This window comes from Psittacula echo, assembly GCF_963264785.1.
Source record: "Psittacula echo genome assembly, chromosome: 1".
Taxonomy (NCBI): Eukaryota; Metazoa; Chordata; class Aves; order Psittaciformes; family Psittacidae; genus Psittacula; species Psittacula echo.
The window spans coordinates 88,239,415-88,261,398 of record NC_137735.1 but is presented as its reverse complement, the minus strand read 5'-3'; the positions used below and the strand labels follow the sequence as shown (position 1 = coordinate 88,261,398).

At 47.5% G+C, this 21,984-nt stretch overlaps 2 protein-coding genes across 5 annotated transcripts; one reads left to right on the top strand and one right to left on the bottom strand.

Annotated features, from left to right (window-relative positions):
• Nucleotides 1-751: 751 nt before the first annotated feature.
• ANKRD54 (ankyrin repeat domain 54) lies at nt 752-11,356 on the bottom strand. Of its 4 annotated transcripts, XM_080615491.1 has the most exons (10): nt 11,067-11,356; nt 10,636-10,683; nt 7,653-7,751; nt 7,119-7,190; nt 6,645-6,692; nt 6,395-6,519; nt 5,440-5,547; nt 4,713-4,783; nt 1,717-1,856; nt 752-1,087 (listed from the first exon to the last, which is right to left on the bottom strand). In XM_080615491.1, exons 1-10 carry the CDS (start codon nt 11,317-11,319, stop codon nt 921-923), a joined length of 1,131 nt encoding a protein of 376 aa, XP_080471617.1. In that variant the 5' UTR covers nt 11,320-11,356; the 3' UTR covers nt 752-920. The 4 variants fall into 4 exon arrangements, with proteins under 4 accessions (XP_080471617.1, XP_080471618.1, XP_080471619.1 ...); XM_080615492.1 differs by lacking the exons at nt 752-1,087; nt 1,717-1,856 and adding an exon at nt 1,867-2,939; XM_080615493.1 differs by lacking the exons at nt 752-1,087; nt 1,717-1,856 and adding an exon at nt 2,947-3,819.
• A 154-nt stretch (nt 11,357-11,510) lies between these two features.
• On the top strand, nt 11,511-21,829 carry EIF3L (eukaryotic translation initiation factor 3 subunit L). Its single transcript, XM_080629119.1, has 13 exons — nt 11,511-11,756; nt 11,848-11,896; nt 11,986-12,196; nt 12,778-12,857; nt 13,118-13,179; nt 14,545-14,614; nt 15,285-15,358; nt 16,313-16,484; nt 17,076-17,230; nt 18,007-18,177; nt 19,158-19,655; nt 20,601-20,681; nt 21,417-21,829. The coding sequence occupies exons 1-13, from the start codon at nt 11,724-11,726 to the stop codon at nt 21,453-21,455; spliced, it is 1,695 nt and encodes a 564-aa protein (XP_080485245.1). The 5' UTR covers nt 11,511-11,723; the 3' UTR covers nt 21,456-21,829.
• The last annotated feature ends 155 nt before the right edge of the window (nt 21,830-21,984 follow it).

Here is a 21,984-nt window from a genome sequence, read left to right as displayed (position 1 = left end):
CAGAGCTTTCACAGAAAAATATATCATCTTTACCAGCTTCTAATTAAAACTGCTGTCTCTTCTCCCTTGTCACCCCATCGCCCCGAGCTGCCCAGGGCTGCTCTCCAGTGCTGGCCAGACACAGTGCACGAAGGAGGCATCTTTCTACAGGTACCTTTCTGTAATGGAAGTGTCTTGGGTTTGGCTGGGATATCATTAACTTTCTCCCCAGTAGCTGGTACAGTGCTGTGTTTTGGCTTTAGTCTGAGAACAATGCTGATAACACACCAATGCTTTAGTTGTTGTTCAGAAGTGCTTGCCTTGATTAAAGACTTTTATGTCTCTCACACCCTGCCAGTGAGGAGGGGCACGAGAAGTTGGCAGGGAGCACAGCCAGGACAGCTGACCTGAATATCCAAAGGGATATTCCATATCACAGAGTATATCATGCTCAGTATATAAACTGTGGGAGTTGGCAGGACGGGATTGATTGCTGCTTGAGGATGGGTGAGCGGTGAGCAATTGTACTGTGCATCGCTTGTGTTTGTTGGGTTTTATTCTTCTATTTTTTCCTTTTCATTACAATTATTATTATTTACCTTGTTTCAATTATTAAACTGTTCTTATCTCAACGGGTTTTACCTTTTCCTGATTCTCCTCCCCATCCCACTACAGGGAGGGGAGTCAGCAATCAGCTGCACGGTACTTTAATGCCGACTGGGGTTAAACCACAACCAGGAGAAGAGATCTGTCTCACTCACGGAATGAGAGGAGAAAGCAGATGAAAGGGTGGGAGGTTTCCCAGGGAAACGTTATGCTTCATGGATCTTCTTTAGCAGCACCAACAATTGCAATTTTCGATTTGGAGTCTGCTAGAAAGGCAAAGGTGGAGGAAGTAACAGGGTTGAGATGTTGGCTCGATACCCTGGAGTTTAATTATTTCAGCTGCTGAAGAGTTGAACAGGTTCTTGATGTCTGCACAAACTGCAGCGTGTGCTTTGCGTTCGCTTGTGTGGGTGAGTGGCTACTTCAGCAAAAGGCCTTTTGCTTAGTAACATCCACGCACCTTTGCTGGGAGGCTTTCTTTGGGGCTGTTGCTGTAGGTCCCCTGTTGAGACACAAGTAGGTTTTCAGCCTTTGCTTCCTTGCATGAGCCAGATCCTCAACCTGGCTGCTTTTGGTTGCATCTTACAGCACAGCAGAGCTGGGGAGGTTATTGCTGGGTTCGGTGGCTAGGAATTAAGCATGTCACTGCAGAGCCGTGCTCTGGGAGAGGGGGGAAATGGAGTGTATTTGGAGGTTGGGTAGTGGTGAGAGGAAAGCAAGGCCTTCGGTTAAGTCCTGGTTGACATCACGGCCCTGAGGACAGGGATGCACCACTGCTCAGGAAAGGATCCGGAAGGTGTGTTTGATGGTGAGGAGGTTGGACTAAGTTCAATGGCAAAATAAAGAGCAGAAGGAAACCTGTGCTGTTGTTTCCATTCTCCATTACTGCAGCAGACACCTCTGGGAGATGCAGAAAGCTGTCATCAACCTCACAGCTATAGGTTGTGTAGGGAAATTTGTGATCCAGGGTGCAAGGCTAGGCAGGAGAGCTGCTGGGAGAGGCTGAAGACTCTTGGCCAGGAGCAGCAGAAAAAAAGACAGTGCCAGTGGACCGCTCTCAGCACAGCATGAATAAAACACGTACGCCTCCTCCCCTGAATCTTTTTCCTTCATTCCCTCCCCAGAACCTACCTCCTTTTCTAGACACAGCTGCTGAACATAGCAGGGTAGTCAAGACTTTCACATGACCAGCCGACACAAAGAAGCCTAAAACTTTTCCCAGTCCAGTGCCAAACACATGACATGGTTCCCAGCAGCCCAGTGCTTCATCCCTGAGACAGGAAAGCAGAACTGACTGTGGAAATCCATAGAATGATTCCTACATGATGCATTTTTTCCCCCACTGAAAACCAGATACCCTTTTCTCTTTCTTGTCTGGTGTTATCACTAAAGCAGTGGCAAAACTTCCTATAAGCCTACTTGTTTTATTTGCCTCAGCTCATTGTGCCAGTTGCCCATGGACGGAGCAGTGCTCCAAAAGAAGCAAAGCAATTGCTCCTGGCTGGCTGCAGAGCCCCCACCTTTCACCTCTGAGCATCAGAAGCAGCTATGAAAAACTCCAGCACCAGGCAAGACAAAGGCCTGAAAAGCCATGGACGGTAATATCAAATGTGCTGAGGCTGAAAGCTTTGTTCTGAGTTCCAGTGAAGTGTATTCCTGGATCTGAGGAAAGCTTCCACGCTCTGCCTCATTAGCAAACAACATCAGCAACTAAGGTAACTGCAGCAATAAAGAGCATTTCATCTGCCCGCTCTTTGGCGCCCTAATGGTCTCCTCAGCAACAAGGCTGTTGAGTGCAGAAGCGTTGACAGCTGGGTGTGTGTGGACACCAAGACTAGGCTGTGAAGACAGGAAGAAACAAGGCAGGCAAAGACGGGACATGAAGGTCAACTGCTCCTCATGCAGGGACCATCCTGGAAACTCTCTGCCTGCCCAGATGGCCCTCCACAGCCCCCACTCCCTTGCTGTCTCTTCACAACACAGCCATTTTACTTGGCACGGGACAAGGCATGAGTTCAGCCACTTTCTCTCCACCAGCTCCATAGTTTTGCAGGAGGGCAGACTGGGCCAGGCTGCTTTTCCTCTTTGCAAAATACTCCCCCCCATCTTCCAGCTTGAAGTAATCCTACTGAGATTCTCTCTCCTCTATTTGTATGGTTTCACAGCAACTAACTAGAGTTAGAAGTTTGGATTTCTATGCTGTGGGAGTCCAGATCAGAAGGTGAGTCAGCAACTGCGTACTGCAATCTGCAAACAGACCGGTGTTTGAATTCAAACAACTCTGTGTTGACGCTTCTGATTTCCATGCCAGGTATGAGAGTAGCAGTTCCCGAGTGCTGTGCTGTGTATGGGGTCTGGAACACACATAAAGAAAGGGGAAAGAGCTGCTATGAAAAAGAAGAGAGTTTGGCTGAGGAGTCTGAAAAGGCTGACAGGGTTTTATTGATGTTTAAAATACAAAAAGCTCAGATTGTCTCCCACCCCCTCGGCATTCTTCTCATCCAGAGTATTGTAATGAAGTATCAGCATTTACAGTGATAGCTCCAGCCAAACCACAAGACTATTAACCCCAGCCTTGGCCTCCAAGCACTTCATGGATGAACCCATCTAAAAGCCATGCATATTGCTGGTATCTCAGCTTTGAGCATGGAGTCCACATAGGCTCTTCCTGGACAAGAAGTATTAGAGAACATTCTGACCTGAAAGTCTCTGAAGAATGCTCCAAACTGTGGCTGTTGCATGGTTAAGCTGTATCGTAAAGAACAAACGCTTCCAAATCAGTGATTCCCAAGCTGTGGGATGGGTATTGCCACCAGCACACCATGTCATTTAGGTGTGGTACACAGATGGGAACTCGGAACTGCTATTGAGCATGTTCTTGTCACTGCTGTGGTTGGCACCATACCAGCAAGATTTCATGGATCCCTGCTCCAAAGCAAATGTATTTAAATCTTCAATACTAACCACAGTGGGGCAGAAGCTAGAGAGCAGCAAGAGCAATTCCCTGCATCCTTCATCACTGCATTACTTCAGGCTCCCAGCAGAGGTCAGAACTCATTTCTCACACTGTACTTAAGCTCCTGGAGCAGCAAATCTCCATGATAAAAAGCACACAGTGTGGGTCGGCTGTAGGTTTGGTGCTGCTGAGGTAGCCGTAAAATCACCTCCATCCCAGCTCAGTAATACAGCTGAACACACAACAGCTCCTGTCACAACTGGACCTCTTGTCCAAGACTGCCAGTGACAGGAAAAACAAAAGTCAGTTATGATGGATTGGTTTTTTGCAAGATGTAGATGTTTGCCTAAATCTGTGCTAGGATTAAGCCACCCCCCAAACCTCATTTTTGCATCAGGGCAGCTCTGACCTGCTAGTTGCCTACCTGGGTATTCTTTGCAAGTGTTTCACTGTAGTATTTAAGCACTAAGTCTGAACAGTGATTTAAAAACTAACAGTGAAAGCTGTTAGTCTAGCGATGAAAAGCTTTAGATCCCATTTGCGACCAAGCAGATTCTCTGCCCTCTGACCGTAGGCTCTGGGAAAGGTTAGGATTAAGCCTCAGTGCATGTTTCTCAAGGCAGTATGTTTGCTCAGCTGCTAGCATGCAGAATTCAGTGTGTGTTCTTCTCCCAGCACTAAGCCTTCTGTTGTCCAAGGCATCTACTTTCTCCAGTGTACTGCAGAGGTGGCAAAATGTGCCTGTTCCAAGCATTTCTGCGATGCTGGCTAGCTGCCAAGTGCACTAGTCAGGGCTGGTGACTGCACATGGCATCAGCCACCACCTACATTAAGCTGAAGTGCTTAGGGTAAGGCAAAATATCTCTGGAAGGGGTTTCCTATTCAGCGCCAGCCCATCTGATAAAAAAAGCAGCTCTTTTTTTCCTCAAAAGTCTCAGCTGCAGCACTCTACTTTCTGTGGTCTCTGTTGTCCAAAGCCTGCTGCCTTCTCATGAGGCAGCTGTGACAGCACTAACAGAAACAGTTTGAGCACCACCGGACAGTAGATCTGGCAGGAATGGCTACTGGCAGCAATGTTTCTTCAGCATTCTGGGAAGTAAGCTCCAGCTTCTTCTTTTTCTCTCTAATGCTTCTCCTGCTGCATCAGGCATGTGATTTAAAAGCCCATTACCTCTTCTCCATCTTCTGCATCTGCAGGCTGAGTGATGTGAAGCTGGCCAGGAGGTCTGTAACCTCATCCACCTGCCATAAGAATACAGGTGCCTGTTAGGCAGGGGAATGCAGTTGTGCAGTCAAACCACCACCACACCAGAAACTCCTGTGCAGCAGGGACCACCCTTCCACCAGGACTGCCAGTAATACCCATGCTGAGCTTATACTAGGACAGGATCCCTTTGGTCCCACAATCTGTAGAAGGGCTCCTATCCTCATAATCAAACAAGTCCTAACCTAAGGCAATGGGAGCTCCTCTCCATTCCTCAGGAGGTCAGTGCTTGACCTCCTCACGCAATTTAACCAGTCCTTAACATAGAAGCATGTTGCTGCATTACCTAGAACTCAACAAGGGTATCAAGGCTGTTTCCTCTAAGCCTGTTTCTAAGGGACAATCTTTTGTAGGAAAAAAACCAAACAGGCCCCACAACCCTGTGTGGTTGTGCTGATCCTGGCCTTAAAATGCTGATCTGACCTTCAGCTTCTCTGCTAAGCTGCGAGGAACAGCGATGCTTTCTGCATTTTGAATTCCAACTGAAAGTACACGAGTCATCACGCAATATGCCCAATGTGAGCAAGAACATTTCCATAAACGTGTCTTCCATGTTACCTTGCTCATGCAGCTGCATTCTCCTAAACACAGAAGTCACAACACAAGCAAATCACAGTAGTTCAAAGCTGCCTACCTGCTCCTTTGTACTAGTCATCTGTAACCTGGAGCAGAGGTCATCCAGCTGTTCCTTTTGCTCATGCCTCCCCAGGCGGTCCAGGTATTCCCGCAACATCTGGATAATCTGAAACCAACAGGCAAAAGAGGAAAACATCAGACAGCTGCACCAGGCTGGGATGGTTTTACAGGAAAAAATAAATTGCAGTTAAATTGCCTTGATGCTGCTGTATGAGGCAGAGTATGTAACCCATACAGAAGAACAAACGCAAAGCAACTGAGGAGCACTAATGACAGCACCAGAGCCCAGTGAGTCAACAGAGGTGTTGATCAGCCACAGATGGACTAGTCGTGAGCACTGTGCCTGGTTTAAGAACAGGGAAGACAGGCCCAGCTGAAGAAGCATAAGGTCTTGCCCTGAAAGCACCAAGCTTTTCTTTATGGCTAGCTAGCTTTCCTCACTGTAAGATGCAAGGACTTCCCACTCCAGCTGGATCTGCTTGTGCACTGAGGATGAAGGTCTTTGTGGCTCCTATATGACTTTTGAAGTGAGGCCCACACCTCACGCATCTGTGATGCAACTCTGTGACTGCTTTAATATTCCATGACTCCACATATCAGAGGAGGGCAGACTGTGCTAGGAATGCAAAGTCCCTGCATGTGTGCATCTTAGCTGCAACCCCATGCTGTGATCGCTCTCCTGCCACAAGACATCTGTCTTACATGGTAGCTGAGGAAAAGAGAGTGCTCCACACAGCCTGAGAATTAAGACACTCAATACATCCTTGGCCTACCAGATCCAAGAGAGGTCCTGCAAAAATTCAGAGTAGTGGTTAAGAAAAAGGAAGGACTCTGAAAACAGAAGAAAAAAGTCAAATTGTCCCCAGAGCAGCTAAGAGCCTAAAGGCAAGCATTTAAATAAAGAGTGAAGGAGACTGCACCACCTTACCACAGCATGGAACTGTTTCTTTTACCTGTTTAACTTCAAGGCGTACAGCCTCCAGGCTGTGGGAGATGCCTTCCTGCAGGATATTTAGCTTTGATTTAGCAAGGTGCAGCGGTGTTCTGCCAGCTCGATCCAGGGCATCGACTCTGGCCCCTGCAAGATGCATCAGCAAAGACAGAAAGTGAGGTCTGTCTTCAAGACTTAGCGTCCATGGGGAGTCATCAACAGGGTTGGGGCAGGAAAGGGACAGGCTGTAATTGTTATAGAGGAAATGTTACCTCCGCGCAGCAGTGTGGTGATGACAGGAACGTGGTTCGTGCAGGCAGCTGGGGAGGGAAAACACAGGACACGCAACTCAGAGGTACTAGCAAACAACAAAGGAGTTTCTGCTCAAGTGTGGAGCTTGCTGCTTCCCAAATGGCTCTTTGCCATGGGGAAGAGGAATAGCCCAGCTGCTATGGGTAACATCACACTCAAGCCTGAGTAGCCTCTCTGGAACAGATCTTGCACTCTTGGGGCTCGTAGAGGGAGTGAAACTGACCTTCTCAAATTCTGACCCTTAAACCTTCTATGATTCTATGAAACCTTCATGAGGAGTGAAGCTAATGAAATGCAAAGAGTCCCTCCTAGGTCCTTAAGGCTGGGGATCCATACTGTGATGCACAGGAAAGAGGAACATGAAGAGGAAAGAAACAGCAAGGTGGTGTTCACTTCATCTCTCTGCATGCAAAGCTCATCTATGGGGCACTTACCCAAGTGTAAGGGGGTATTTCCCAGGCCATCTCTCTGGTTTGGGTCAGCCCCATGGTCCAGAAGCAGTTGCACTGGAAACAAGGAAACAGAGCCACATCAGTCCCTTCCCTTTGCCCCACAGGTCAGATCCACACAGGCTGCAGGCACACAGAGCAGCCACCAGGCTGCCTTACAGGTGCTTCTGCTCAGCTCCTCAGCTTCATCCCAGAGACAGGGGACAGTGGTTGTGAAGCAATGCAGAAGGACCCAGTACAAAGTCAGGCAGTACCACTGCCCCTGGGATTCTCAAGGGGAAGAACTGCGACTAATGACATCTTTCCTTCTGCACCAGTACAACCCTAAAGCTGGGAGTTCTGGCTCCCCCTTCAGCAAGGGGACATGGCAAGCCCTGAAGTCAGAGTTCAGTTGAAAACTTTGCCACAAAACTCATGGAAAACAGTCGGCTCTGTCATGTGCTGGATCAAAATAAAGAGCATCCTTCAAAATCTCTACCACAGAGAGGCTGGAACACAGAACTCCCCCTCCCCACTCACCGATGTGATCGTTGCCATTGCAGGAGGCAAAGTGCAGGGCTGTCCGGCCTTTGTCATCCGCAGCACAGGGGTCAGTTCCATCCTCCAAGAGTTGCTGCACTGACAGTGCCAAGGAAGAGAAGAAAGCAGGTAAGCTGAAGGTGCACCAGATCAGAAAGTGAGAATGCCATCTGCTCTTCCGTGGGCAAATACTGCACTCTACCAGCTGCCAAGTCAACTGGACTTGAGCCAGCTCCAGCCAGCATCCTGGCTCAGGAGAACCAGCCCAAGCAGCGTACCCTCCACCTGCTGGAAGTACTCAGCCGTAATGACTAAGGGTCTATAGAATCACAGAACAGTTTCGGTTGGAAAGGACCTTAAAGAAAATCTAGTTCCAACCCCCTGCCACCCAGTCAAATTTTCAAGCTCCAAGGATAATCAGCAGCAAAAGCCTACAAAAAAGTATACAAGCATAGCAAGGATGTGAGGCTAACTCTCACAGCCTGTAGTTGGCTGGCCCTTAAACCTTTGTGAAGAGTGAAGCTACTGAAATGATGGACAGGGACTCTTCATCAGGGACTGTAGCGATAGGACAAGGGGTAATGGGTTTAAACTGAAACAGGGGAAGTTCAGGTTAGGTATAAGGAAGAAGTTCTTTACTGTGAGGGTGGTGAGGCACTGGAACAGGTTGCCCAGAGAAGTGGTGAATGCTCCATCCCTGGTAGTGTTCAAGGCCAGGTTGGACAGAGCCTTGGGTGACATGGTCTAGGGTGAGGCATCCCTGCCCATGACAGGGGGGTTGGAACTTAAGGTCCTTTCCAACCCCAACCATTCTACGATTCTGTGAAATGCAGAGTCCCTCCTGAGTCCTTAAAGCTTGGGATGCATACTGCGATGCACAGGAAAGAGGAAGGATGTGGAGGAAAGAAACAGCAAGGCAGTGTTCACCTCACCTCTCTGCATGCAAAGCTTATCTGTGTGGTATCACTAGGCACTTGCTAGGCTAGACTTAGCATCCTGTGCTTACTATCCCTGCAGGAGCTTTCTCCATAAACTTCCATGGTTGTTTTCTGCATCTGTATAAACTTTTCATATCAACATGGACCCATGGTGAGAAGTTTCACAGTGTAGCCACATGCAGTGAGAAAAGCCACCTCTTCACACATGTTTTGGATACGCCCCTTGCTAGATTAATCCCATACTCCTAGGTTTTGCCATACTACTGTGTGGCTACTGATGGGGAAGCAGACAGGTGAGTGCATCAACCTGCCAGTGGCAGTACAAATATACTCTTAGGAGGCCACATCTTGAAGTGAGACAGTGAACCCAAAGAGCCATATCGTCTACTCACACTTGTTCCCCCTGCTTTTGCACCCAGCTACTTCTTCAATGCCACCATAGGCAATCCTTGTAATCTGAACTGCCTTCTGTTCTCAGGTAAGAAAGAAAAACCTACTCACACAGAAAGACAGAGAAACCGGTATGACTCGCCAGCATTGTACAAATGACTCCTCAGCATATGTACAAATACAACAAAGGCAAAGAGAACAGTAAAGGCTGAAAAGATCAGGGACACAAAAGTAGCATCTATAACAATGGGTGAAAAGGCAACTGTAAGGCCTAGTACTCTTGTTGTTTGCAGCACTCCTCATACAGTAATCAGTGTGTAAAATAAAGCTCACTTTGTAGCTTTTAAGAATACTGACAGATTTGCTCTTTTGAGATCTTTAATAGCATATCCTGCAACAGTCAAGACCGACTGGTACTGGAGCCAAGAAACTGGATAGCTCAGACCACTGCAAGTCACCACTCATCTCGGCTTCCAAAGATCACATTATAGTCACATTTGAATTTCTTCCTGTACACCTACTGCTTTAGGTGTGGTAGAGAAGAGAAAGGAACACCTGAAAAGATGGATTTTTGATATTCCAGAAGAAAGACCAGTGAGAACCTTTAATGGGGGATGCTTTACCTAGTCCCTCCCTGAAGCCAGCAGCAAATGACATAATCTTTCCCACCCAGTGCCACTACAGGAAACAGCACAGATTTTTACGTGTTGCTTAAGCATAAATTCATCATCAGACTCTTCCTCAAGTTGCAGAGTACAGAAAATGCAGTAGGATTGTAAACAGGGGAACCCGTGTACCAAATACAGCTGCAAAACTCGAAAATTGATTGAAACCAAGACTTTTATAAAGCCTGATCCTTTCATTCTTCCACTGGACTTAGTGACTGGAGCCAAGCTTTTCTGTACTGACAGCTCACAGGTGAAATTTATCCATCAGTTCATAAAACAAGGTGTATAGTGAAGCCAAAGGGTGAACCACACCAAACAAACTCTTGTTCTGATGTATTGGGAGTTTATAAATGTCAAACCTGTTTCCTGTTCTGCCCCCAGAATGGCCTGATGAGCAGTTAGGTCAGCACAACTGAGGAAACAGTATAGTCTGAGGAGGGACAATAAAGGGCACATAATACACACCAGTATTGCTGCTAGACACTTCATATCAAACTCCACCTAATCTACAGTACAGAGAGGTAAAGGGACTCATAGACAGGCCATGAGCCTTCCCTGAAGTCACTGTGAGAGGCAAAGTCCAGCACTGGTCCTGGTTCTGATCTACTGGGTCACACTGTTTCATCACACAGAGTGTGGCTTAGATAATCTTAACTTTTCCACCTTACCAAAACACTACTCTCTTGCTGCTTACAAGTAAAAGTTACATGGCAAAAAAACCTGGAATGGTGTAGTGCTGATTTAGCTTGAGGCAGTTGAAAACTGCCTACACAATGAACGTGTGGAAAAAATGACTACTATAACCAGCTCCATTCTGCTCAGAGAGCGAAACAAGGCTCCAGAAAAGCAGTTGCTAGATTTGCAGCATCCCAAGCACCATGTCCACAAACTATCCACAATCTCATCCTCCTCCTCTCCTAAAATGAAGTTCCCTGACAGAACTCCCTTCCAGAAAAGAGTCCCAAGTAGGACTGGCAGAATTCTTACCTGTGTCCAAGTCATTACTATTGGCAGCTTCACGCAACCTTTTCAGAGCTAGAGAGAAAAGAAAGAAATTACTGGAAAGCACGGAGGAAAACCGAGCCCTTTCCTACTGAAACATCCCACTCCAGCCCTGGTGCGGGGCCCGAACCACGCTGGTGCTGTCTCGGCTCACAGACGGGGAAGCAGGAGATCAAGATGCCAGGTAAGAAGCGCTCTCCTTGCCTCCTTCTGACGGGTACCCTCCCATGGCAGGCGCAAGGGAGCCTTCCCAAGCCGCCCACTGAGCAGATTCGACCTCCTTCCGGAGGTCCCGCACACAGGGAAGCCGAAGCTCTACCGGCTCCCCAAACCGGAGGCTCTCCATCCCGCTGAGGCCCGAGCGGCCGAAGGAAGCGCCATCCCCGGAAAGGGTGCTGTCGTGTCCCCCCGCTCACCGTGGGTCTCCTTGCCCGTAGGCCCCAGCCAGCGGTGGAGACGGGCGGCCCTACGCAGGCGGCGGGCAGAGATCTTGCCCGTGGGCTCCTCCCGCTGCCACAGGACGTGCAGGTAACCGAGGGGAGAGCCCGTCGCCGGCCCCAGCGTCAACCCGGCCCCAAGCGCCGGATCTGGCGCCGGCTCTGACGCCGGCTCCGGCTCCGACTCCGGCACCGCATCGGGCTCTGCTGCGGCCCCGCCGTCCCCTTCCATCTCCTCACGGGCCGAGCCGGGCCGGGGCGCAGCGCGGGGTGCGGGCCGGGGGGGGGAGGGTCGTCGCTATAGCAACGGGGCGGGACGTCTCAGTTCGACCAATCGAGGGCTCCGCACGGCAGGGATGTAGCCAATGGGAAGGCAGAGGGTGTGGGTAGAAGGAAGGCGAGTGGATAGAGGGGAAGCGGTGCCGAGGGAGATCTGACGGGCAGGTACGCTGCCCAATCAGGTGGGAGGGGCGGGCCATAAGCCCCAGAGTACCGAAGACAGGCAGTTGTTTCAACCAATGGGAGGGTGTAGTCTCACTCCGCCTTCCGCCCGGCTGTCTCCGCTCTTCCGGCCCGCTCCTCGCTGGTCCCGCGTTGCCGCCCGGAGGCCTTTCGGTGCCGCGCCGCGCCGCCGCCATGGCCTACCCGGGGGAGGACTACGACAACGATGTGCGAGTCGGGGGGCTCGGGGTGGCGGGAGGGGATCGGGGTGACTGTGTCCGTGCTGGCGCGGTGACTAGCTGCTGCCGTCTCTCCACAGGCCGCCTATGATCCCTATGCCTACTCCAACGACTATGATATGCACACGGGTGAGTGTGGTGGCCTCTGCGTGCCCTGAGCCTGCTGGGCCTGTAGGCCTCGGCCCCCTGCCTCACTGCGTATCTTTCCTTCCCCTCAGGAGACCCGAAGCAGGACCTGGCCTACGAGCGCCAGTATGAGCAGCAAACCTACCAGGTGATCCCCGAAGTGATCAAGAACTTCATTCAGTACTTTCACAAGACAGTATCGGATCTCATTGACCAGAAGGTGTACGAACTCCAGGCCAGCCGTGTGTCCAGTGATGTTATTGACCAGAAGGTGTACGAGATCCAGGACATCTATGAGAACAGGTACAAAGGGGGAATCACTGTTTTAAACTGTGATGAAAGTGCACACTGCTTTTAAAAAGGAAGGCTGACTACCTCCTGTGGTATTTGGGCTTTCTCTAAAATACAGTGTGAGGTTTGATTTGATTATTGCAGGAAAAAAAAAGCCCAAACTCTCAATATTTCCATGCCATTAGGCTGACAGGTGTATAGGTGAGTTGTGACTTGTCTGAAGGAAAATCCCAGTCCTGTGCCTAATGGGTGTGGAGGCAGCAAAAGTGACCCCAGTAGTGCTTGTTAGGCAGTTTGCAAAAAGCCATGAGGTTGTGTCTGTTCCCTGCATTTACTTCCTCCTGCTTGTAGCTGTGTCACCTTGACATAAAGGGAGTATGAAGGTAACACACACAACTGTTCCATACTTCAGGGATAAATTGAAGACTTTAATTGCTTAGTTTGTGATTCTCATTCTTTGACTTAACACTGGACTTACTAGAAGGAGGTGGGGCTACACTTTCTTGTCCAAGGCCTCTATATGGTGACCTCTAATTCCAGCACTGTTATACTGAGAAAGAGTTTATAATGCCACATGTGTGTCTATCTTTCAGCTGGACAAAGCTGACGGAAAGGTTTTTTAAGAATACCCCATGGCCAGAGGCTGAGGCCATTGCCCCTCAGGTTGGAAATGGTAAGTCTTTGGCTTTCTTTTTGCTTGTCAGAGAGAGAAGGAATGAAATAATTTGTTAAATTAGTGAGCAGGTGTCCAGTGTTGCTGCTGCCCAAGTTGCTCATCTTTGTTCACTCTGGCAACTCCTTCAGCAGACGCCTGGCAAGAAGTCAAACTCCATTTATTACTGTGGCAGGAGGAGCACCACTGGTGTATCCAAGAGATCCAGTTGCCTGGACCTTGTGGCTTGCTAATGTCTTGTTCTGTCATCTTTTTTCCAGATGCTGTTTTCCTCATCCTGTACAAGGAGCTGTATTATAGGCACATCTATGCCAAAGTCAGCGTGAGTGTTTATCCTATGTCTCCCTGTTGCTTGCATGCTGTGTTTTCCATGCCATCAAACTTGTCAATTCTTGCTGCCACCACAGCATCAGTGGTTCTGTGGTTTTTGCAAGGCAGGATTGGGTGGGTTTATGAGATCTAAGTCAGGTTGCAGTTAAGAAAGCTTAAAATTCTTGCCCTTTCTTTGTAGTAAGGGTTCACTAATTGCTGAAAAGCAAGAAAGACTTGACTGTCTTTCTGAGGCTCATTAGCTGTCTCCTCAGCTTGGTTGTGGTGAGTGTGCAGGTTCCCCAGGCAACCTGTATGAATCAGAAGACCTGGTCTGAGTTTTCAGGAGGCTATTATGTAGAAGTTTGTTACTGTAGTGCTTAGTGAGTTAGGGAAGAAGAAGGTGTTGGGGGGTAATTAAATTTTCTTTCTGATAGAGCTGTAATTACCAAAGCCTATAAATCAGTTGGTTTTGTGTGTTTCTTTGTAGCTTTTTGTTCTCCAAATTAACGGGTGGGTGAGAGGGGGTGTCACAAGAGGAAGGTGCATAATTTGTGATTAAAAAACCCGTGTGGGGTCAGAGTGCTTTGTGGAGAGGGACACAGGCACCATAAGGGATACAGGAGAAGGAAATGGAAAGAATAATGCTGTATAAAACAAAACAACCCCAGCTTTTTTCTTTTCTTCTTAAGCTAATTCGAAGTCAGTGAGAAAATCACAGTTGGTTTTGGTTCTTTAAAGAAGGAAGCTGAAGAGAGGCATCTCTTGCGAGTAAATAAATAACTGCAGTTTTGGTGTGGACCAGATGGGGGAGAAATGAGCACTTTAAAAAGGTTGCTGTGTTAACGCAGGTCTGGCTTTAACAGAAGAGACTGGTTTCTCAGGCTGTGCTATTAGTTGTTCTCAGACTGCCTTTGAGTTGCCTCCAGATGAAACAAGAAAGATCATTCTAGGAAGAGAGATTCTCTATTGTGTTTGCTGGTCTTTCAGAACATTTAGAAATACTGTCTACAAGTAGAATTGTTGATTTAGAAAGGCTTCTCATGAGGGCAGAAAGAAGGAAAGCTGTTGAAGGAAGCTCTTAAGTCTGGACAGCAGAGAGGAGGACAAGGAAGGTTAATGCATCCTATTCACAGGAGGTTTGATTGCTTGATTGCCCTGTACATGAAAAACCAGTCCTATTCTATGGGACAACAGTCATACAATATCAGGTTCTCTGAGTGGTGCTGGTTAGTTTCCTAGTTGAATATTGGCTCTAACATTTCTGAAATGGACCCTGTACTGCCCTGACTATTGACTGTCCTTCATATTCTGTTGTCCATAAACTCCCTCCTGCCTTGCTTGAAACTAAGCAGACTGTGCTGACTTCTCATTGCAGGGGGGACCTACGCTGGAGCAGAGATTTGAATCCTATTACAACTATTGCAATCTCTTCAACTACATCCTCAGTGAGTTGCTGCAGTTCCTTTCTGTTTTGTGAATATTGGAGAGGGAGAGTGGATGGAGAGGGCAGAACTGGAGAGGGTTAGAACTGCAGACCCAAGAGGGAGAAGTAGTCTACGAGCTTTCCATGTGTTTGAGTTTTTGTTGACTGAAGAGCACTTCACATCCATGCATTTTTCCAGTGCTTTCTGAAATACTGTAAAAAGTAAAACTTATTTAGCTTTATGCCTTGCTGAGAACTATTTCACTTGTCTTTTTATTAAAAAGCAAAATGAAGCTGTAAGCTAGAGAAAATTTGCAGTGTTTCACAACTGCTTACTGTTGTTGACTCCCCTTGGAACAAATCTTAGTATTTGTGATTCCCTGTCAGACTTCTTGTGGAGAAATGATCAGTTGGTGTAAAACCCTACAGTCTACGTGCAGCTTCTGAGTATCACTGCTACTGAACAGTCACACTGTAGAGGTTAACCCCATATGTGCTCTTATTCTTTAAAAGGGAAGGAGTTGAGGTAGCCAAAGCTACATATCACTACCCTTCTGGAAGTTTCATTCATCTGATGCTGCATCTCCCATTTCAGGGAAATTGTGTTCTTTCAATTGTCTATTCCTCCAGTTCTACCACTGTTCTTGCTCAAGATATTAAGCCTCTCTCATCTTACTTGCATTCTTCTGCAGATGCTGATGGCCCTGCTCCTCTGGAACTGCCTAACCAGTGGCTCTGGGATATCATTGATGAATTCATATACCAGGTATATGACTATAAGACTGGGCCATTTTGCAGTGGCATTGCCTCTATTAAGTGCTATATCTATTTTTCATCTCTTCCGTCTCTGTGATTTTCATAGCTTGGATACCATTGCATGTCAAAAAACTTCGGTGAGCATTGTTATTCCTGGGTCACCAGGTAGATAAAGTAGTTGTAAACGTACAGATTTTTAAGTTACAGGGAGGTTTTGGGGATGGCCTGGACTTCTATTGATATTTGTATTTCAGTTGCTGCTTAAGGGATTTTTTTAAACTAACCTTCATTTCTGTCTGATTTGCGCGAAGCAGCCTGACTGAAGTCTGCTATAATCGCGAAAACCTTCTGAAGATACTTGTTCAAGCTCATTTTATGTGTTCTTTGGTTTTACTTTAGTTTTGTATTTCCTAGTCTGGAGGGCCTTTGTGCTTGCACTGAAAGATTGCTGACCTGATTTGAATTAGTGGTCTAAGATCTTGATGTTAGAAAATGATTTTCCACTTAACCGTTCTGAGTGCAGCAATACAGATCTCAAATGCTGTTGGTTCTCCTCTATAGATTCCTTTCTCTGTAACTTTTTATTACAGAGCTGCCTGGAATTACTTAAGCGTTGCAGCCTTGCTGAGCTTGAGGATGAAAAACAACGTGTGCATATACAGAAAAAGATGTGCGTGTGTGCAGATACATCTTATGACTTCGTTGTTCTCTTTGCTACCTGTTCAGACAGCAAATCCTTCTCGGCTTCATTCTGTCTTCTGGCCTTTTCCCTCTATGCTGTATAATTTTTTCCCGAGGTGCTTTAAAGGTGGTATTATTTCCCATTTTGGTTGCCAGGTGATCTCAAATGAAACTTTTGCAGCTTAATGTAGTGCATTTGTGCGATCAACTTGTAAGCTTAGTGCACTTATCTGAACATCTCCAAAATAGCTTCTCATCATTGAATCTCTGCTTTTTCCTGTAGTTCCAGTCTTTCAGCCAGTACCGCTGCAAGACAGCCAAGAAGTCTGAAGAGGAAATTGATTTCCTTCGTTCCAACCCCAAGATCTGGAATGTCCACAGTGTCCTTAATGTGCTGCACTCCCTGGTAGACAAATCCAACATCAACCGGCAACTGGAGGTCTATACAAGTGGAGGTGAGCTAGCTGGGGGTTGCCAAGCAAGACCTCTGGCTGTGCTGCTTTTATTTTGCTTTTTATTTTATTTGGAGCACCTCCCATATGAAGGCAGGCTGAGAAAATTGGAGCTATTCAGCCTGGAGAAGAGAAGGCTGGGTGGAGACCTCATAGCAGCCTTCTAGTATCTGAAGGGGGCCTACAGGCATGCTGGAGGGGGACTCTTCATCAGGGACTGTAGCGATAAGATAAGGGGTGATGGGTTCAAACTTAAACAGGGAAAGCTCAGGTTAGATATTAGAAAGAAGTTCTTTACTGTGAGGGTGTGAGGCACTGGAACAGGTTGCCCAGAGAAGTGGTAAATGCTCCATCCCTGGCAGTGTTCAAGGCCAGGTTGGGCAGAGCCTTGGGTGACATGGTCTAGTGTGAGGTGTCCCTGCCCATGGCAGGGGAGTTGAAATTAGATGATCTTAAGTTTTTTTTTCCAACCAAACTATTCTATGATTCTGTGATTACACTTGAGGTCTTGCTCTCTTTGCTTGTAAACATAGAGATGTTAGAATGGGAGTTCACTTCCTTGGAAGAAGGCATCATAGTTCCTTTTCTCCCTAGGTGACCCTGAAAGTGTGGCTGGTGAATATGGTCGCCACTCCCTCTACAAGATGCTGGGCTATTTCAGCCTCGTTGGGCTCCTGCGTCTGCACTCTCTGCTGGGGGATTACTACCAAGCAATCAAGGTTCTGGAGAACATCGAGCTCAACAAGAAGGTAAACCAGTGTGTTTTAAACCCTCTGTTTTGGTTTTCTAAATGCCTCTGTTCAAACATGCTGGTGAAAGATTGCCATAATGAATCTTCCAGCTGAGGAGCCGTTTGTAGCTGTTGTTGTTGTCAGGAGTTTGTAGTTGAACACAGCTGGAGCTTTGGCATTAAATCAAGCCATATGATAATGCCTGATGCTGTTGCAGCACAAATGCCTAGATTTTTAGGAGGTTTGCTGTGTTGTGCAAGTCAGTATTGTTACAGGGAATATTATTTGAAGTGTTAAGTGGTAGCTGGCTGAACATATTGTCCCAGTCAGCGGCTTACTGTGTTTTTGACTCTTGTTCTTACTGTGCCCCCTCCCATCATGCATGTTTTTGCCCTAGAATTGGGTGCTACTTATTGTAACAGTGGCAAAAAAAAGTCCAGCTGCAGCACAGGCTTGGCCCAGGGCTTGGCACAGACCTATGTGTGTGCTGTCTGGCACAGGACGTGGAGTGAAACAGGGGAAAAGGGAACTGAGCAAAGCAGTGTTAGGCACATTGCAGGAGTCCTCTGCTTGCAGGAAGCTGAAACTGGAAAACATAGGAAATGGGATGATCTAATAAAAAGTGAGGAAACTGCTGCAGGGATGGGTGGGAGGTGAGGTATCCTGAATTAACCCACTCCTTCCTATATTTGGGATGGGAGTGAAAGCAGAGGTGACTGGATTCTGGGTAACGAGCAGTTTGTATCAAAGGTAGTTGTCTTCTCTAACACAGCATGTTCATCCTTCCTTCTCAGAGCATGTATTCCCGGGTGCCTGAATGCCAAGTAACCACGTATTACTACGTGGGCTTTGCATACCTGATGATGCGACGTTACCAGGATGCCATCCGTGTCTTTGCCAACATCCTCCTCTACATCCAGAGGACCAAGAGCATGTTTCAGAGGACAACCTACAAGTATGAGATGGTAAGAGATAGAATAAGTCTAGACTTCGCAAAAGAGATAGAATAAGTCTAGACTTCTTTCCTGCCTTTTCTGTCACTTGATAACTTACATCAGCCTTATTTTCCTGGACCATGCTGGTGGTGGTGCCTGGGGGTCCTTTGAACTGCTTTGCCATGTGTGGCAATATTTCCTCTTAGATGTGTTGCTAGTTCCTTTGGTTGTTCACCCTACAGCACCCTCTCTCTAGGCAGTGTTGTTAATGAGTATCATTGACAATAATATTCTTGTTGATGCTGCTTCAGCCTCAGTCCTGTTCCTAGTCCAGTCCTGCATTTCAGATTACAGCCACTCATATGTATTTCCATTGTCAGTCAGTCATTCACAGACTGTTTTACTTCAGCATAGCTGAAACAAAGCTCCTTTTTCTTTCAACCTAAGCTGTCTCTGGTGCCTATTTTACCCCTTGCTGCTGCTGTCTCCTTTTCACCCTTATGATTCATTTAATTTTGTTATAACCAAATCCTGTCGTTCTCAGTTCAAAAATTTCATATGTCTGTTTCAGCCACACAGCTGTCCATTTCATCCCACACTCTCACAAACCTTCCTTCTCAGTCTTTTCTTCACTGGCTTCTCTGATACCTTCCTTGCCAGGAGATGGTTGTTAAACTCTGCCTTCCCTTCCCCTGTGCCTCTCCTTCCCTTCTGCACTTCTTCGCACCAAAGCAAACGTGCTTCTGGCCATCCAGGTTCTGTATCGCTCTGGGTACATTCACGCTATCCAGCCCTCTTTTCCGTTGATAAGAGCCTTGATACGGCATTCATCTGTCTGCTTTGCCCAAAGGCATTGCTTCTTTGTGCTGACCCCATTGACCATTAGGACTACTAGTGGTCTGGGTAAAGGGTCTGTCTCTGAAAAAGGGTCTGTTTCTCTCTCCCATTTCCCTCTGGCACTGTAAAGCCTGAGCACATTGTTAACTTACAGGTTCTCCTCTCTATCTCAGATTAACAAGCAGAATGAGCAGATGCATGCACTGCTGGCCATTGCCCTCACCATGTACCCCATGCGCATAGATGAGAGCATCCACCTGCAGCTACGAGAGAAATATGGGGATAAAATGCTGCGCATGCAGAAGGGTGATGCACAAGTCTATGAGGAGCTCTTCAGTTACGCCTGCCCCAAGTTCCTCTCCCCTGTGGTGCCCAATTACGACAATGTGCACCCTAACTACCACAAGGAGCCCTTTCTGCAGCAGCTCAAGGTCTTCGCTGATGAGGTTCAGCAGCAGGCCCAGCTCTCTACCATCCGTAGCTTCCTCAAGCTCTACACCACCATGCCTGTGGCGAAGCTGGCTGGCTTCTTAGACCTTACAGAGCAGGAGTTTCGTATCCAACTGCTCGTCTTCAAGCATAAGATGAAGAACCTGGTATGGACCAGTGGCATATCTGCCCTGGATGGGGAGTTCCAGTCTGCCTCTGAGGTTGACTTCTATATTGACAAGGTTGGTATCTGCCCCTTGCTGGCTAGGAAATTCCTTCACCCGGGAAATTCTGGAAGTGGCAGCACCCAGTTTTGCTCCAGTCTGTGGGAAACATCCCTTCCTTTTATGCCATGTGAGGGGCTTGGCTGCCCACAGTGAATTCATAGCCATGCTTAATAGGAGTGTCAGTAGATGAACAGTGATGGGATGTCACAGGCATCTTTGGTAGTCATTGTACCCAGAAAACAAAGGTTCTAAATGACTTCCCCAGGACAGAGGGAACTGTTTGTCGGTGTTCATTTGTGACATTTGGGTCACCTCCCGAGATGTCATTGTGTTAAGTGGGACTGTCAGCTTTGTAGGTCTCCCCCATATCTTTACTTGACAAAGATTAACTTGGTCATGTTACAGGTCTGGTTTTCACTGGAGCAGCATTTAGCTCTGTCTGCTCTAGGAGGAATCTAAACACAGGGTATGGTCCTGTCACCATCCTGCCCTTGGAGCTCCAGGAAGCATAGCAAAAAGTCTTCTAGGACTTCATTTTCAAATAAAATAGCGGTAACCATCATGTTTCTTTCTAGGAGGGAGAACAGGTTGCTCCGTGTTTTAATAGTCTTTAGAGCAGACTTCTTCCTGCAAGGTCTCATGCTACGTCTCAGCCTACCTCTCCTGATAGACAGCATGACTCTTAGCTTCTGGTAAAGGAAAGCAGAGCATGAATCGTGGTTGGGGCTATCTCACTGCTGCAAAGAGAGGCTAAAACAGGCAGTGTGCAAGAATGTGGGAAGTGAATACAGTTGGGTTTGGTACCCATCCCAGGCAAAGGTATAGGGAAGGTCCCACATGGTTGCTGTGCGACTAACACAGTTCAGGTACACGTGGTGCTGAGCCAGGGCTGGAGTGAAGCCCGTTTGGTTGCTCCTCAAGTTTTGCAGTCCTCCTAACCTCATGCTGTTCCCTTCTCAGGACATGATCCATATTGCGGACACAAAGGTTGCTCGACGCTATGGGGACTTTTTCATCCGCCAGATCCACAAGTTTGAGGAGGTGAGGCCTGAGCAGGAGGGCTGTGTAGGAGGAGTGGGGTGAGCACTGGAAGTGTTGGGCTGTGCAGCCCTTGGAGGAGCCACACTTGTATGACGCAGCGGCGTGATGCCTTGCTGGAGTGAGTCCCAGTTCTGCAAGGCACTGGCAGAGGCAGGTGGTTTCAGCAGCAGCTGCTGGCCTGTGAAGAGTGGTTTTGTGTGAGAAGTGCTCCTTTGAGCCACAGGAGGGGTTTGCTGTCCAAGGGCACTGACTCCATTATCCCTAGAAAACTGTGGTGTTCCTATCAGTAACAGCCAACTTTGTATCCCTGCCTTCTTAACTATGGCTCTAGAAAGTGGCCTCAAAGATTTCTGGAGCACTGATGGCTTCAGTGTTGTGCTCAGCCAGGAGGTGACATTCTGTCACTGCTCCACAATCCTGACAAGCTGCTGCACACTGGAAACGTAGCAGCAAAAAAACTGAGATGTGGGGACGTCAGCAATACAGGATTGTGATACCACTGCTACAGGTTTGTATCCTTTCTTCTCCCCACATCCTCCTCTGCTGTTGTGGAGAGGAGAAGGCAGTTTTAATGGTTCCCTGTCTGCTTTGCACACTGCCTGCACTTGCACGAGAGTTTTTTGTCAGTGAGTTGGAGAGGAAGGAGTCGAGGCATTGGATAAAGGCTGCTGAAGGGAGCAGTAGTGTATATCAATCACTGTGTATCTTTCTGACCTTTGCTTTCTCTAATTCCAGCTGAATAGAACCCTGAAGAAGATGGGCCAGAGACCGTAGAACTTCTGTGAATGCAGTGATTGGCCTGAGCAGAGAAGTGGGTGGGAGAGATTTTTGTCTCTGTGGCAAGGGAGGGCAGCTCAGGGTTCTGGCATTTCTGGAATCTCCTCTGGCTGGAGGTTTCTTGTACTTAAATAAGTGGAATCATTTGGCTCAAGTTACCCTATAAAGGACAAGTCATCTAATAAATGAGTGGAATTTTCTTGGTGAACATTCAGTATCTGATGTACTCATTTATTTTTCCTCCATGGAAGAATATAATTGCATCTGGAGACACAGGCAGCTGCTGGTGGTGTGTGCTTTGGTCCATGCTGTTGCAGGTAGCAGTGGGGAGATCACTTTGCATGCTCATAAAGGCACTGTGCACAGCAAACAGGGAGGGCTCAGTACTGATTAACAGGGACAAAGCGAGCTGTTCTGCAGTGTTTCCACAGGATATGGAAAGAGATACAAGCTATCATTGTATCTTTTAGCTCTTGCGCCACACATGGAATAAACCAGAGTTGTATTTGCTTTCCTACGTGGTTAC